At 44.4% G+C, this 15,122-nt stretch overlaps 2 protein-coding genes across 14 annotated transcripts in view; one reads left to right on the top strand and one right to left on the bottom strand.

The window, feature by feature from the left end:
* Positions 1 to 1,116, bottom strand: part of SGCE (sarcoglycan epsilon) — a 72,186-nt gene extending 71,070 nt beyond the window's left edge. For 12 of the 13 annotated variants that reach the window (XM_025380354.1, XM_025380358.1, XM_025380359.1 and 9 more), the window contains exon 1: positions 897 to 1,116. Coding sequence is in view for 9 of the 13 variants with exons in the window: in XM_025380347.1 (XP_025236132.1) it covers positions 897 to 1,005 (109 nt within the window). In the remaining 4 variants the exon portion in view is untranslated. The remainder of the gene's footprint in view (positions 1 to 896) is intronic. The other variant, XM_025380346.1, reaches the window with a different exon arrangement.
* A 100-nt stretch (positions 1,117 to 1,216) lies between these two features.
* Positions 1,217 to 14,518, top strand: PEG10 (paternally expressed 10). The gene is given in 3 exon segments (XM_025378765.1): positions 1,217 to 1,499; positions 8,163 to 9,334; positions 9,337 to 14,518. Coding segments are annotated over 3 exon segments (2,352 nt in total). The 5' UTR covers positions 1,217 to 1,494; the 3' UTR covers positions 10,512 to 14,518.
* The last annotated feature ends 604 nt before the right edge of the window (positions 14,519 to 15,122 follow it).

Genomic DNA, 15,122 nt, shown 5'->3' with positions numbered 1-15,122 from the left:
TGGAAAGGATTAAACGTGCGGTTGCCGTGACTAAACGCATTCATTCACCCTACAAGATTTAGGAAAATGTAACGTTGCAGGGGAAGCAAGATCTCTGTGTAAACCTCGTAATTGCCACCAAAAGTCCGTAGCTGGGAGCCTCCGAAGCCCGCCAAACACAGTGGAAGCATCCACAGCTGTTTTAAATTGGTTTTGGTTTCTGGAAATAGCGCACTTGGTGCGGCAGCATCTCTGGCTTCCAGCCGGGGTTAACCCTGACCTGAACGCCCTGTGTAGTTCCCAGCATTTCACGATTCCGCTTCCCTGCTCCGTAAAACCGAAGAAAACTGAGATTTCCGCCACCTAGAAATGGACTCAGCAAGAGGGGGAAATTCGGTGTTTTAAATGTCAAATTTTTGTGTTCTCTATCACGATAAAGAAAAGGAGAAAAGATGTGTTTGTGTAGCGGGGACGCAGATTGACACCCATTTCCTTTGGCTCGCATCCCGGCCGCAGAGCCCAATCGCGGGGAAACGCCCCCCCCCCCCCCCCCAGAAAAACAGGCAACGACCCCCAGCTCTTTGCTGCAGGGATCGGGAGAGGACTACCCTGGGGCTGGGCGGGGAGGGGGATGTTGGGAACGGGAATTGGAGATGGAATTTCTGCGCCCGCAGAGCAGGGAGGGGCCCGCGGGGGCGCCGAGAGGAAAAAAGGCCAGGGGTCAAGCCTGGGAAGAGAGAAGCTGGGCCGGGAAAGTGGGGTACAGGGCGTACTGAAGGAGGGGTACGGTGGGGTCCGGGACAGAAAGAGAGGCTGGTGCCCAAAGGGCGCGCCCAGGAGCCCGGAACCCGAGCGGGGGATGGGGAGGCGGCGGCCTGTTGGCCCCGGGTCCTCCACGTCGCGCGCAGGCCACTAACCTGTCAGCAAGAATGTGCCAGTGGTCGCGGGGCTCATCCTGCGTGTCCCCCGACCCTGTCCCGTCCAAGCACTGGGGTCTCCCAGCTCCCACCACCGGGGCAATTGCATTCTTGGCCTGGCTAGGCCGTCCGTCCTCGATTCTCCCCTCCCCTCCCTTTCTTCTTCCCTCCCAGCTTGGCCAGTTCAGCATCAGCATCCCGCACCCCCTCGGTAATCCCGTACTCCCTCTAGCGGCGGGCCACTGTAGTGTTGCCACCGCCCCCACCCCCATCCCCCATCCCCCGCACTCCCCTCCACCCCCTAGCCCGCGGAGCACGCTGGGATTTGGCGCCCCCCTCCTCGGTGCAACCTATATAAGGCTCGCAGTCTGCGCTCTTGGTACACGCGCTTCAACTTCGGTTGGTGTGTGTCGAAGAAACCTGACTGCGCCCTGAGGAGAACAGCGGAGAAGGTCCACCAAGCCTGGCGAAAGGTCCACTGAGCGGGCTGTCGTCCGGAGCCACTCCGGGCTGCGGAGCACCCAGTGGAGACCGCGCCTGGCTCAGGTGTGGGACCCCATCCTTCCTGCCTTCGCAGAGGAGTCCTCGCGTGGTGAGTATGCGGTGAGGACGTTTTTTTTTAAAGATCACGTTCATTCCCCGTGCTTATCGGGAGCTGCGGGAGATAGAGTAGCACCCCAGAATGTCTCCACGCAAACCTTGTCATGCCTTCACTGGCTGTACCCCAAAACAAATGGGGAAAACAAGCCTTCAAGGCTTGGGTTTCCAGGACCAAGTCCAGATATGGGCTATAGAGAGAGATGAGCTGCGGACAGTGATGAGCTGCAGACGGTCAGGAGCTACAGATCGATTTGCAATTTGCTCTTCAAATGCGCTACCAAGTGCCATGCTTTACAAACTGATAAGCGCTTCAAATGCGCTACAAAACTGGCGCTTCAGATGCGCTACAAGCACGCTTCACGCGGGCGACAAACTGATGGGCGCTACAACTGGCGCTTCATTGCGCTATGAACTGATGGGCACTTTATGTGCCACAAACTGATGGATGGGCGCTTCAGTGGCGCTACAATCCCCAACGAGGAGCAGCGATATAGGAGCTGCAGACAGAAAACTGAATTGCGCTTTACACGCGCTGCAAAATCTGAGCTGCAGAAGAGTAGCACTACAAAAACGCTACAAAAACGATGCGATTAGCCAGCCCGAAGACAGCGCTTCATTGCGCTCCGAGGCACATGAACTGCAGAGGTACATGAGCTGCGGAACAATTCACACCTAAAATGCACTACAAAGTGGTAAGAGCTACAGAGGTACAGGAGCTGCAGACTGTTTGCGCTACAAATAAAGCAGCCGTAGTGGGACATGAGCTGAGGAGTACAATTACTCTGTTTTCTTGGAGCAGGACCCCACCCTTTCACCTTTTGGAATGGCTCCCACTCTATTTTTCTGCAGGACGGTTCTCTGCATGATGGTGCTGGTAGACAAAATGGAGCCCTGGGCAAAAATTAGTGTTTAACATTCTGCCCATACCATTCCCGCTATAGCAGTGGAGTGGAGGGGCGCTGATTTGAGTGGAAACGGGAATCTTTTGGTGAGGGCAGAGCAGGCTGCCTGCCTGGTTGTGCTTGATTGAAGTGGCGGTGTAGTTGTGGTGGCGCGAATCAGCGTCCAGCAACAGTTTGTGGAAACTGTGGGTTTGCTGAGTATGGCGGGGGGATTGGATCTGTGGATTGCTCTTGCTGCATGAAATGAATCTGGCTTTGGTGGTTGGTGGGAGGAGTTTGGGAGGGGGGATTCTGGGGGGGGGCGTGCAGATACTCTGCAGCCCTGTAGCAGCCAGTCTCAGGCCTGCCCCGCCCATCCTAGCGTGCCTTCTCTGCGGTACTTAGCGCCTCCTCCCACAGCGCCTCCTCAGAGCGCGCCTCCCCTGCAGCGCGCCTTCCCAGAGCGCGCCTTCTAGATGCGGCGTCCTCAGGCCCCTCCTCCCAGCTCCTTAGCGTCTGCCTGCCCAGGCTCCACCTCTCCCTGGCCACCTCATTCTGAGGTGAGCTGCTCAGGCCCCGCCTCTTCCAGGCCCGCCTTTTCTGAGGTGAGCTGCCCAGGCCCCGCCTCCCCAGCCCACCTCCTCTGAGGTGAACTGCCCAGGCCCTGCCTCTCCCGGGCCCGCCTCCTCTGAGGTGAACTGCCCAGGCCCCGCCTCTCCCCGCCCACCTCCTCTGAGGTGAACTGCCCAGGCCCCGCCTCTCCTGGGCCCGCCTCCTCTGAGGTGAACTGCCCAGGTCCCGCCTCTCCCGGGCACGCCTCCTCTGAGATAAACCGCCCAGGCCCCGCCTCTCCTGGGCCCGCCTCCTCTGAGGTGAGCTCACCCAGATCCCGCCACCCCCAGGCCCGCCTTCTCTGAGGTGGCCTGCTCAGGCCCCCCTCTCCAAGGCTTGGCCCCTCCCTAAGCCTGCCTCTGCCAGACTGGCCTATAGCTCCGCCTCCCTCAGAGCCAGCTAGTGCACATGCGCAGTGTGAGCCCTCAGCCCCTCCCTTCAGGCCCCGGTCCTCTGCGCCTGCGCACCTTCCCAGCCTGAGCCTGGCTGTACAGCCCCGCCCCCCTGCGGTTTCTCTGCTGTGTCGGTTTTGCTCTTTGGCTACTAGTGTCTACTAGAATAATAAAACAATTAATAATTATAACTGGAATTTATGAGCACTTTTAATATCTGCTTTGCATATATTCAATGACACAATCCCACAATTTAAACTCCTGATAATGGCTTACGAAGGGACCTTGTAAACTGGCATGGCTGGTGCCTCTAACGGCAGTTTAGCCAAATGTATTTACTGCAGATGAAAACCAAAACTTAACAACTTCTTTTTAAAAACTTTAAAAATATTTTCACATTTAAGTTTTTTTTAGAGACACTAGTGGACCTTTTGGAATCCGATGTTTTGTTGGATACAAAATTGGTGCTGTTGGTTTGGCCTCTGAGTGAGGATAAGGCTTTTTTATTTGTGTGCCTATGAAGCTGGTTTTTTTTCTTGCATCTCTAGGTGATTAACCCTAGCCTATTTGCCTATGTATAATAAACTGTGCCTGCACATGGTAGGCATTCATTAAATATGTGTTAAATGATCAGAGTAAATTGGTTTATTCAGTGTCTTGCTTGATGTCTGTAGGTCTCCTCTGATTTGCTCCTTTCCTATGGTGGTCTGCTGTCCTGGGTTGCCTTGTTTGCGTTGTCTCTCACATTTAACAGAATTTTTTAAAAGTGTATGTGTTTTTAAACTCCAATAATATAAGCTGTAATTATAATACAAAACAACTAAATTAATTTTAATTATTCCAAATAATTAGCTTTTTTCATAAAAAGCTAGTTATTCCAAATATTAGCTTTTTTCATGAAAAGCTACTTATTCCAAATAATTAGCTTTTTTCATAAAAAGCTAGTTATTCCAAATAATTAGCTTTTTTCATAAAAAGCTAATTTAAATTTGGGGCAAGTGGATTGTTAATGGTACATATTGGTATTAAAGTTTGTGTAATGTTACATAAAGTGGTTACATTACAAAATATAGATTGTTTCAGCTTGCATAAACATCTGTATAAAACAAATTTATAACTGATTCCCAGTAAGATGTACCATATAAGAATTGTGTTTCTAGCTGAATGAAGAAATTTTAAAACCTGGTTCCATATATTACAAATCATGAGCCAGGACTTTGATAGGGGAGGAGCTGGGGGCTTTGGCTCCCAAAAATCTCGTGTCACGTACCCCCATCCCACAACAAGTACACAATCTATGGAAAATTTGTGCTTATCATAATTACAGCTTTAAGTAATTCCCCCTCCTCTTTGGATATTGTATATTGGCATATTAAAGAGGTTCAAAACAACTGTAGTAACATGCATATTAAGAGAATTTGCATTTCATAAATAGTACAAGATAGTAGTAAAAAATTGGACATTTGAAAATATGAAGCAACCAAGAGTTGCTTAATGAGGTGTCATTTCCTAATGGGATGTTTATTTATGGTTTTTGGCTACTATTGCTCTTTGGTGTGTTTGTGGAATAGAAATTTTTCCAAGCTATTATGAAGAGTCAATAATTAACCAAATGTATTTAATTCCTAAAAAGACTAAAACTGAAATTATTATCATGTAAAGATGGCATCTGTCCTAGGCAGCTTGGCTTTATGCAGTTTGTCCTTTTAATTTTCAGGAATGAGACCTCTTGAACCCTCCCCTCCAATGCAGCCCCTACTAAGGGGGAGTTTAAGGAGCCATACATAGTTCTATAATTCAAATCAAGTAAACTTGCTCCTTGTCCCAGGTTAACTTGTGCTGTCTCAGTCGCTGTTTAAATATTTTTATATGCACTGTTAACCTGCCTGCCCATTACCCTATTACTTTTAATGGATAAACTACTGTTCCCTGGGCAGTTGTCTCTTTTAACGTCCCACCCTAAATTTGCCAACCCTCATGTGAAGGCCTCAAGCTTGTTATTGGCAAAGGTCAGAAGTCTTAAGTTAGTGACCTTGCAGGCTAAAGTAGGCCTTGAATTTGCTTGACCAGCACTACATTAAAAAATAAAAAAGAATGAAATGTCTGGTTGGGGGGGTAGGGGGGAGGGCATGCACCTCCAAGTTCCATTGTTGCAGCCCCTCCCATCTTAACTCTGGTCTCTTTTCACTTTTAAAGTACCTTCCTTATATATCAAAAGTATTTGAATTTTTAACACTTATTGATCTTTTATTTCCCTAAACCATGTAGTAATTATTTGCTGATTTCCTAATGTATTATTATTTCTGTCACATCATTGTTTTTTGCAGATAATGAAACTATCAGACCTGGGCTTCAATAAAGCCCCCCTTAGTGACCGTGATTAACAAGTGGTCAGGCTGCACCAGGCCATGCTGTGAATGCTCTTTAGGAAGTCTATTCTCAAGGTTTTGAAGATATTAATGTCTAGATGACAAAAGTGGTACCTTAGTCGCCTTACTTATGCTTATTAGTTGTTTCTTAATGGTACATGAAAACTCCTAATTTAATAAGTAAAAATTGCATTATGTTGTGATGTTATATTGTCAGGGTCACCAATAGAATTGTCTTTAAGGAGTTGGAAATGATACTGGATGTCACAGGTTATGATGTGTTTATTGTATTTTCTAATTTTTTCTAAACTTGAATATTTTATCTTGAATGTCAATTACTTGTTTTTGTAGACTAAGTTACTAAAGTAATTAAGTAATGGGTTAAAACTATTAAAATGTCACACTACTCCCTGTCTCTTAAAGACCCTGCTTGCTGTATAGCCACTCCTTGGAGAGGCTACACCAACTGCAAAGGACACAGGGAAAGTATCTGTGGGTGGTGACATTGGGGCGTGGGAGGTACCTAAAGGGTTAGGAGTTGGGGAAGAAGGAGCATTTCTTTACAGCCAGGGGCTGGGCATCATATTTAATTACCACTTTCTTTCTTTTTTATTTTATTTTTTTTCTTGTACTCTATTGGTTGAAAATAGTAACTTCTCTAATTACCAACTGTGTATCTTTCTGGGCTTATTCTATGTAATTTATTTGGTGTCCGTTTTTGCAGGTAAATCACATAGTGAGTATCCAGAGAGGACCAAGTTATGTTTTTAAACTTTTGTTTATTTAAGAGTTTTATAAGCTTTTCAAACTTTCTTTAAAAGTTTTATAAACTTTTCAAACTTTCTTAAAAGTTTTATAAGCTTTTCAAACTTTCTTTAAAAGTTTTATAAACTTTTCAAACTTTCTTAAAAGTTTTATAAGCTTTTCAAACTTTCTTTAAAAGCTTTATAAACTTTTTAAACTTTCTTTAAAAGTTTTAAACTTTTTAAATTAAAGTTTTTTAAACTTTTTTAAACTTTTACATATTATGTTTTAAACTTTTTATATATTTAAATTTTCCGAATATGGGACTTGAGATTATTAATAAAATTTAAAATAATTAAATCATTCTAAATGCATTTAACTGTATTTTCAGGAAGTACACAGGCAGACACTGTGTCAGGATTTTTTATGTGTGTGATTTATTGTCATTGCACTCATAATTAGAATGCTTAAACACACACCCTACCCCCACCTCCCCACACACATCCACTCACCCGCAGGAATGCAGCCCTGTCCCACCTTAACATTACAAACCTGCATTTGGGGCTATGCTGACAAATCTTGGTTAAAAACTATGGATTGCAAACTGGTGACCTGCAAGACAAATAAGGCCTTGGATTTGACCAACACAGTGTTTTTAAAAAAGTAAACATCTTTAGGTGGGAAATGCATGCCCATGTTGCTATAGTTGCAGCCCCTCCCTCTTTTAATCCCACTCTCTTCACACAGATAATCACCTTTCTATTTTCTAATTAATAACTTTGTTAATATCAGCTAACCATTATTGAATACTCACTACATAATTTACCTGCACTATTTAATTAAGTCCTCACAATTAGTTTGAGGTATACTATTATTGGGCTTCTTTGAATGCCCCATTTTATAGCTTTTCCTAGGAGGCATCAATTAGTATTTCTTGAATGACTGCATAAATGACAAGGGAAACTGACATACACATATTGCTGCTTAGTGCCATTTCTGTCCCACAGAGAATTTTCTTTGGGGATTTAAATTATAGTCAGAAAAGTAATTTAGGCAGTCCTGTAGTTTTTGTGGTGGTGGTTGTTTGATTTGATAACCAGTTACCTCCTCTGTGGCAGTGAAACAGGGTTGTGACAGTTGGCCACAGTACCCTCCTCCCGCCCACAGGGCTGATGAATACATGCATTGTGATTTTAATACTCCCCTCTTTTTTAATTAGCTTCTATTAGTTGTAGTATTAACTATTTTTGGCCTAGCTTCTTTAGTAACAAAAGTTATTATTTTGGCTTTAATTTGCATAATTGATTTGGTATCTATGTTTGCCTTGAAGTTTCTTCCTCTGTTTCAATACAAAACTACTTGTTTAGAGGGTTTCAACATTCTTATAAGTTTATAAAGGTAAGCATGCTGTTGATAATGTATTGTTGAATCATAATGAACAGGTGGCCTTTGAGGAAGACAAGGTCATTTGAACATCAAAAAGTAGTTTCCTTTTTGTTATCTATGGTGCTGATTGATACTTTTCTCTTGAAAGTTTGTTTTCTTTGTTCGCTAATTATTAAAGTAAGTGCATAGAGCAAGGGATAATTTAAATACTAAATCCTTTGTGTCTGCATTTTGCTGCTTTGAATCTATAAGTTGGATTTATACATTTATCTTTATTTACAGAAATAAGCGGATTTTGAAAACAAAAAAAAGAAGGAGTGGAAGAGGGGGCCAGGATCCAGGCCTCCATCCCCACAGAAGTGAAGCTACAGCTGGGAGGTCTCCTCCCACCCCAACCGTCACCCTGGGTCCCGACTGCCCACCTCCTCCTCCTCCCCCTCCCCCCAACAACAACAACAACAACAACTCCAAGCACACCGGCCATAAGAGCGCGTGTGTCCCCAACATGACCGAACGAAGAAGGGATGAGCTCTCTGAAGAGATCAACAACCTAAGAGAGAAGGTCATTAAGCAGTCCGAGGAGAACAACAACCTGCAGAACCAGGTGCAGAAGCTCACAGAGGAGAACACCACCCTTCGAGAGCAAGTGGAACCCACCCCTGAGGATGAGGATGATGACATCGAGCTCCGCGGTGCTGCAGCAGCTGCTGCCCCACCCCCTCCAATAGAGGAAGAGTGCCCAGAAGACCTTCCAGAGAAGTTCGATGGCAACCCAGACATGCTGGCTCCTTTCATGGCCCAGTGCCAGATCTTCATGGAAAAGAGCACCAGGGATTTCTCAGTTGATCGTGTCCGTGTCTGTTTCGTGACAAGCATGATGACCGGCCGTGCTGCCCGCTGGGCCTCGGCAAAGCTGGAGCGCTCCCACTACCTGATGCACAACTACCCAGCTTTCATGATGGAAATGAAGCATGTCTTTGAAGACCCTCAGAGGCGAGAGGCTGCCAAACGCAAGATCAGACGCCTGCGCCAAGGCATGGGGTCTGTCATCGACTATTCCAATGCTTTCCAGATGATTGCCCAGGACCTGGATTGGAACGAGCCTGCGCTGATTGACCAGTACCACGAGGGCCTCAGCGACCACATTCAGGAGGAGCTCTCCCACCTCGAGGTCGCCAAGTCGCTGTCTGCTCTGATTGGGCAGTGCATTCACATTGAGAGAAGGCTGGCCAGGGCTGCTGCAGCTCGCAAGCCACGCTCACCACCCCGGGCGCTGGTGTTGCCTCACGTTGCAAGCCACCACCAGGTAGATCCAACCGAGCCGGTGGGAGGTGCCCGCATGCGCCTGACCCAGGAGGAAAAAGAAAGACGCAGAAAGCTGAACCTGTGCCTCTACTGTGGAACAGGAGGTCACTACGCTGACAACTGTCCTGCCAAGGCCTCGAAGGCTTCGCCGGCGGGAAACTCCCCGGCCCCGCTGTAGAGGGACCTTCAGCGACCGGGCCAGAAATAATAAGGTCCCCACAAGATGACGCCTCATCTCCACACTTGCAAGTGATGCTCCAGATTCATCTTCCGGGCAGACACACCCTGTTCGTCCGAGCCATGATCGATTCTGGTGCTTCTGGCAACTTCATTGATCACGAATACGTTGCTCAAAATGGAATTCCTCTAAGAATCAAGGACTGGCCAATACTTGTGGAAGCAATTGATGGGCGCCCCATAGCATCGGGCCCAGTTGTCCACGAAACTCACGACCTGATAGTTGACCTGGGAGATCACCGTGAAGTGCTGTCATTTGATGTGACTCAGTCTCCATTCTTCCCTGTCGTCCTAGGGGTTCGCTGGCTGAGCACACATGATCCCAACATCACATGGAGCACTCGATCTATTGTCTTTGATTCTGAATACTGCCGCTACCACTGCCGGATGTATTCTCCAATACCACCATCGCTCCCACCACCAGCACAACAACCGCCACTCTATTATCCAGTAGATGGATACAGAGTTTACCAACCAGTGAGATATTACTATGTCCAGAATGTGTACACTCCAGTAGATGAGCACGTCTACCCAGATCACCGCCTGGTTGACCCTCACATAGAAATGATACCTGGAGCACACAGTATTCCCAGCGGACATGTGTACTCACTGTCTGAACCTGAAATGGCAGCTCTTCGAGATTTTGTGGCAAGAAATGTGAAAGATGGGCTGATTACTCCAACGATTGCACCTAATGGAGCCCAAGTTCTCCAGGTGAAGAGGGGGTGGAAACTGCAAGTTTCTTACGATTGCCGAGCTCCAAACAATTTTACTATCCAGAATCAGTATCCTCGCCTATCTATTCCAAATTTAGAAGACCAAGCGCACCTGGCAACGTACACTGAATTCGTACCTCAAATACCTGGATACCAAACGTACCCCACATATGCCGCATACCCGACCTACCCAGTAGGATTCGCCTGGTACCCAGTGGGAAGAGACGGACAAGGAAGATCACTATATGTACCTGTTATGATCACTTGGAATCCACACTGGTACCGCCAGCCTCCGGTACCACAGTACCCGCCGCCACAGCCGCCGCCTCCACCGCCGCCGCCGCCGCCGCCTCCATCTTACAGTACCCTGTAAATACTTGTCATGTCCTTCAGGATCTCTGCCCTCAAAATTTATTCCTGTTCAGCTTCTCAATCAGTGACTGTGTGCTAAGTTTTAGGCTACTGTATCTTCAGGCCACCTGAGGCACATCCTCTCTGAAACGGCTATAGAAGGTCAGGGCCACCCTGGACTGGCACACATCCTAAAGCACCAAAAGACCTTCAACATTTTCTGAGAGCAACAGAGTATTTGCCAATAAATTAGCTCTCATTTTTCCACCTTGACTGCCAATCTAACTAAAATAATTAGTAAGTTTACTTTCCAGCCAGTCCTGGAAGTCTGGGTTTTACCTGCCAAAACCTCTGTCACCATCTAAATTATAGGCTGCCAAATTTGTTCTTTAACATTTACAGAGAAGCTGATACAAATGCAGGAAATGCTGATTTCTTTATGGAGGGGGAGACAAGGAGGAGGAGGACATGACTTTTCTTGCAGTTTCGGTACCCTCTTTAAATCACTGGAGGACCGAGGCCTTATTAAGGAAGCCAAAATTATCGGTGCAGTATGGAAAGGCTTCCGTGATCCTCTCGCTGCACCCTTAGAAACTTCACCGTCTTCAAACTCCATTTCCGTGGTTCTGTTAATTCTCAAGGAGCAGCAACTTGACTGGTTCTCCCAGGAGCAGGCAAAACCCTTGTAACATGAAACATTTCAGGCTTGAAAAGAAAGTGCTCTCTCAGATGGACTCTTGCATGTTAAGAGTGTGCCTTCACATCGTGGTGCAAATCACATGTACCCAGGACTCCGGCTTTGACATAACACCTTACCATCATCATGCCATAATGGCGTCCACGAAGCATTAAACCTGGTAACCAGAGATTACTGGTGGCTCCAGGGGTGTTAGATGTTCATGAAATGTGACCACATCTCAATTACCTTCGAGGGCTAAAGAATAGCAGATCAAAAGGACTCCGAAATCTCGTACCCAACTCTTAAAAGATTTGTCCTGGTACTTCAGAAAGAATTTTCATGAGTGTTGTTAATTGGCTGGAAAAGCACCAGCTGACGTTTTAGAAGCATCTATCCATGTGTCTGTCTCCATACGCATGTGGGCATTCCATCTTCAGTCCCCTCATTAGACTGTAGCATTTTAGGATGTGTGGAGAGAAGAGAAATGATTTAGCACCCAGATTCACACTCCTATGCCTGGAAGGGACATCTTTGAAGAAGAGGAATTAGGGCTGTGGACACTGTCTTGAGGATGTGGACTTCCTTAGTGAACTCCACATTACTTGACGATAACCACTTCAGAAGGATCAGAATCCATGTAATGAAAAGGGTCCCTCTAGAGGATGGAGCTGATGTGAAGCTGCCAATGGATGAAAAGCCTCAGAAAGCAACTCAAAGAACTCAAAGCAACGAACAACACAAGAGTTGTCTTCAGCCCAGTGACACCTCTGGTGTCCCCTGGATGCTTTATGCTAACCTGGGACTGCCTGACTTCCTTTAGCCTGGTCCCTTGCTACTACCTTGAACTGTTTTATCTAACCTCTCTTTTTCTGTTTAATTCTTTACTACTGCCATTGACCCTGCTGCAGGATTTGTATCATGTTCCTGCCTGGTTGCTGAGACTCCATTTTGCTGCCACACACAGAGATGTAACAGGCAGGCTTTAATTGCGAGCGGTGGAAAACAACATGGTGTGTATCTCAAATTGCCTGACGTGAAGAGGAGTCTTAACGGTGAAGTTTCACTTTTCATCAGCATCATCTTTCACATGTTCATTATCATCCACCCTTATTCTTGCATGTTTAAATACTTAAAATTTTTAGTATAATTTTTAGTGTAAGTGTTTTGAAGTGGTGACTAGGCTTTCAAAAATTTCCATTGAATTACAAAGTACTATCCAGTTCTTACTATTAGAGTTAAACTAAGTAAAAATGATAAGTAACATAGTGTAAAATATTTCTTTACTGTGAAGTTCTTACAATGCTGTGAATGAGAGGCTCCTCAGAACTGGAGTATTTGTATAACAGTTCATCCTGTTCATCTTCAATTTTAACATCATATATAATTTCAATTCTATTAATTGGGCCTTTAAAAATCATATAAAAGGATATAAAATTTCAAAAGAGAAACCTAATTGGCTATTTAATCCAAAACAACTTTTTTTTGTTCAATGGAATCAGAAAGCTTGTCAATCACTCATGTGTTTTAGAGTAATTACTTTTAAAATGGTGCATTTGTGCTTCTGAACTATTTTGAAGCGTCACTTCTGTTTACCTCAAGTATCAATTCATCCTCCATACCTTTGAATTCAAGTTGTTTTGTGTCAAATTTACAGTTGTCAATTGATCTTCAAGCTGCAGGGTGCCTAGAAATGGGCCGTTGTCTGTAGCCCTGGCATGTGCACACGGACATTTGCCACCACTGCAAGCAAAAGTCTGGAAAAGTTCCCCAACGACAAGAATGATCAGGGAGAATATGCTGCTGTGGGTTAACAACTCAGAAAGTCCCTGATCCACATTTGGCTGCTTACTAAAGCTTGTGATTAACTTTTTGGCAGTGTGTACTATGCTCTATTGCTATATATGCTATCTATAAATGTAGATGTTAAGGATAAGTAATTCTAAATTTATTATTCTATAGTATTGAAGTTTGGTTAAGTTTCCTTTCACTCAATTGATTTCTTTTGTTGTTAATCAAGTTTATGTTAATTGGATCCTTTAATTTTTTTGGCATTTTCCAACAAAAATGGATTTATTCATAAGAAAGGAAAAAAATCAATGGAATTTGATATCTAAAGAAGTTAGAAAGGGAGCAAAATAAAAAAAATAAAGGAGATAGATTATTAAGCAAAATCAATAGCTGAGTTTTTGAAACAAACTGGCAAAATTAATTAATTGACTTTTGGCCCAAATTTACATTGTTAATTAAATCAAGAAGGAAGAAGATCTAAGAGCTCCCATTGATAGGCAAGCCTAGAGAGAACTAGCTAAATTTGTCATGCTAGGATATTGAAACAGAGAAGGTTTACATACATTTATGAAGGGTCAATTTAGTTTGGACAGTGAGGTATTTGTCCTAGATAGTGGAAAAAAGGAGAATTAGTCTGATGGAATCATGAAGTAATACAGTGAACTTGCAGGTGCACAAAATAAGAGGGTCACATCTATATGGTGCAGTCTGGAATTCTGTTTAAGTTTGCAGGTACCTCTTGGACATCTGAATTGATCCAGTTGTCATCCACCACAGACATCTCACATCAGATACAGACAGTTCCAAGATTGACAACAGAGAACACCCTGCTGGAAAGACCTGGGCAGAAATGGAGAGCCCTGCGGGAGCCATGTTACATTTTCATCTAAAGAGAGAAGACACATCTGATGAGACTGAAAGTTCTTTGTTGTTTTAGATTGTAGAATGGTATTGAATTGGTCTGTGGAAATTGCATTGCTTTTATTTCTTTGTGTAATCAAGTTTAAGTAATAGGGGATATATAATCATAAGCATTTTAGGGTGGGAGGGACTATTAAGTAATTTTAAGTGGGTGGGGTTATTTAGAATGTTAGAATAATATTGTGTATTAGATATCGCTATAAGTGGGCATGTGTACTTACTTGTGACCCTTTACCCTGTAATTGCTATCCTTAAAGATTTCAAATAACTCAGAGGGAACTGCAGGGAGACCAACTTATTTAGAGTGAATTGGACATGGATAAAAACCCTAGTGGGAGAAAGTTCAAAGGTGATTAGATTAATGGTTTAATAGAGGATGAGTGCCCTTTGATAAATTACTGCTAGAATGAAATTATCAATGATGGATGGTAAATTTTCATGGAAGTTATAAAAGTGATAAATAAAAACCCTTGCTTTTACCCCTGTCAGTAGCCCTCCTCCTACCACTGAACCCCATTACCCCTACCCCCTCCTTCTAACTTTATTGCTGTATTCTCTTCACTCTATATTGCTCTCTAGTTGCTAATATTGCATTGCTGTTACAATAAAAATTCAATAAAGATTTAGTGGTTAAGTGCAAACTGTGTCCTGATCATTTCAGCGTCTACCAGTATCGAGGGAATGGGGTGGGGTAGGGTGGGGAAGGCTGAGAGAGTAGGGAGGGTGGGAGAGGCTACAAGTGGGGATAGTAGAGTAGGGTGGGGCTGTGGGGAGGGTAGGATTGTGGGAAGGGTGGGGAGGTGGGAGGTAGGAGGGTGGGTAGGATAGGGGTGGAATTGAGTTTGGGATAGTGGGGTGGTGGTATAAAGAACATTGTCTATTACAACCCAGTATGAATTATATAGCCAGAATACTCCAGGAAATCAGTTATTCCAGCTGCAAAAGTTTAACATATAAAATAAAGGTACACAATTAATAACAACTCTGGTGATATAGTATCACACACTTTAACATCAGTTTTACTTTAAATACTTGAGATTCATTAACAGAAAATTATGAAGTATTAGGACATAGAAGAAGACATAAATGCAGTATAGATGTGTGGGAAATTAACACACAGATTTATACCAATTAACACTAAAACAATATAATGAGAGTGATAGTGAAATTCATCTAAGGAAAAAGTGGCAAGTGGTGTTTACAAGGCACTCATCCTATCAGATTTTAAAACACGGTGACCCCACT

This window comes from Theropithecus gelada, chromosome 3 (assembly GCF_003255815.1).
Source record: "Theropithecus gelada isolate Dixy chromosome 3, Tgel_1.0, whole genome shotgun sequence".
NCBI lineage: Eukaryota > Metazoa > Chordata > Mammalia > Primates > Cercopithecidae > Theropithecus > Theropithecus gelada.
This window is presented reverse-complemented; position numbering and strand designations above follow the sequence as displayed.